The sequence below is a fragment of the Anoplopoma fimbria genome, unplaced genomic scaffold, assembly GCF_027596085.1.
Source record: "Anoplopoma fimbria isolate UVic2021 breed Golden Eagle Sablefish unplaced genomic scaffold, Afim_UVic_2022 Un_contig_12118_pilon_pilon, whole genome shotgun sequence".
NCBI lineage: Eukaryota > Metazoa > Chordata > Actinopteri > Perciformes > Anoplopomatidae > Anoplopoma > Anoplopoma fimbria.
Window position 1 is genome coordinate 1 of NW_026551629.1, and position 2,366 is coordinate 2,366.

The 2,366-nt window shown below is 39.9% G+C and overlaps 1 protein-coding gene across 1 annotated transcript; it reads right to left on the reverse strand.

Annotated features, from left to right (window-relative positions):
• Positions 1–591: 591 nt before the first annotated feature.
• Positions 592–2,031, reverse strand: LOC129115686 (protein EFR3 homolog B-like; the record flags this gene model as incomplete). Its single annotated transcript, XM_054626991.1, has 3 exons — positions 1,897–2,031; positions 1,469–1,590; positions 592–730 (listed from the first exon to the last, which is right to left on the reverse strand). Coding segments are annotated over exons 1-3 (396 nt in total), but the record flags the coding sequence as incomplete, so codon positions are not given.
• Between the last annotated feature and the right edge of the window lie 335 nt (positions 2,032–2,366).

The window sequence follows — 2,366 nt, forward strand, 5'->3', positions numbered from 1 at the left end:
TACTACTACTACTACTACTGCTACTAGTACTACTACTGCTACTACTACTACTACTACTACTACTACTACTGCTACTACTACTAGTACTACTACTACTACTACTACTACGTACTACTACTACTAGTACTACTAGTACTTACATCAGCACAGGTCTGACAGCGTTGTTGATGTGTCCATAAGCAGCTCGACCCAACAGCTCTCTGAAACACACCTCGGTCTGCTCCGCCGAGGAACCGCTGCACACACACACACACACACACACACACACACACACACACACACACACACACACACACACACACACACACACACACACACACACACACACACACACACACACACACACACACACACACACACACTTGATAAATTATAGTTAAACCAACTCAACCAAACTCCATTTACTTTTCTGTGTATTTAAGAAAAAGTAAAGCTTTCTTTTTCATTCACCTTTCCGCCAACCCACCTGTGTGTGTGTGTGTGTGTGTGTGTGTGTGTGTGTGTTGTGTGTGTGTGTGTATGTGTGTGTGTGTGTGTGTGTGTGTGTGTGTGTGCGTACCTGCCGGTGTGTGTGTGCTGCTGCAGGTTTACCAGCAGAGCGGGGACCATCTGCTCCATGTGTCGAGGCTCCCAGATGTTCACCTGCAGCTCGTCGTCCACCGTCTTCCTGACGACGCCCTGCAGACCCCGGATCCCGACACACGGATCCTCAACAAGAAAAATGTTAAAACTATAGTATAACAAAACATAATGTTATGCATTAGTTTTGTGAATTAAATGAAACATTTTGTAATAAAACAACTCGAACAAAATTCAGACGAGTTTATGATATTTGTTGATTGTAAACTTACCTCTTTCATCTCAATATAAGTTCATTTTTCTTATTATATTGGAAAATATTTAAGTTTTTATTCTGAAAATGTTCCTCACAAATTTTTATTAAATTTAATGTAAGAATTTCAGAGAAAATCTGGGTGTTTCTCACAAATTCGTGATTAAGCTTTTGATTTTATATTAAAGAGAATATCAGTGTTTTATTCTTGTAAATTTACCTCTTTAATCTCGGAGGTGTTATTACCTGCTATTGTGAAGATTATAAAATATATTAAACATTTTTTGAAATATTACAGTCCTCTTTATAATCTATATATTTTTTTAAATGATTAATTTGTTATTGAAAATTAAATTAAAATGCTTTTGTTTTGAAAAACATAGTCCAGGGCCTTCCATGCAAAATGTCTTTTAGTGTGTTCTTGACACAATACAGTCTAATATTTAATAAAAGCTCCCATTTTTAATCTAGATTTTTTATTAATTGACTAATTTATTTTATTTATTTAAATTGATCTCACTCTTCTTTTCTTTTTTTAAATCTCCTGCCACAGTTTTTTAGATTATCTGTATTTCTCTGGATCACATAGTTCAGACTAAAACATTTATTAAAACATTTATTAAATCAAACACCGACTTGTTCCGTGTGTCGGCGTCTTCGTGTTCGGAGTGACACATCTCACTGAAGCGAGACACGAAGAAGTCGTAGCTGCGATGGTACGACGCCGTGTCCTCCTCGATGTTCGCAAACTTCACAAACTGAACAAAGAACGAGAGAAGAAAGGTTCAGAAGTCAGGACGAAACACATGAACACTAAAAGATGTGCAGTACAGTGTGTGCTACAGTGTGCAGTACAGTGAAGTACAGTGTGTACTTTAGTGTATAATACAGCGTGTACTCCAGCGTGTACTACAGTGTTGTGTACTACAGTGTTGTGTACTACAGTGTTGTGTACTACAGTGTTGTGTACTACAGTGTTGTGTACTCCAGTGTTGTGTACTCCAGTGTTGTGTACTCCAGTGTTGTGTACTACAGTGTTGTGTACTCCAGTGTTGAGTACGTACAGCGTTGGTAGCCAGGATGTGGAGGTGTGGCCTGTCGGCCTCCAGCAGCAGACGCAGCGTGCTGAGAAAACTCTCCACCAGCAGGTTGATGCTCTGACAGTGACAGGCCAGCAGCAGCTGCTCCATCGCCTCCATCGCTATGCACACGTACCTGCAGACACACCGCCGCATGGTTAACATGTGTGTGTTGTGGTGGTTGTTGTAGATGTTGTGGTGGTTGTTGTAGATGTTGTTGTAGATGTTGTGGTGGTTGTTGTAGATGTTGTGGTGGTTGTAGTGGTGGTTGTTGTAGATGTTGTTGTAGATGTTGTGGTGGTTGTTGTAGATGTTGTAGATGTTGTTGTAGATGTTGTGGTGGTTGTTGTAGATGTTGTGGTGGTTGTTGTAGATGTTGTAGATGTTGTTGTAGATGTTGTGGTGGTTGTTGTAGATGGTTGTGTGTAGATGTTGTGGTGGTTGTTGTAGATGTT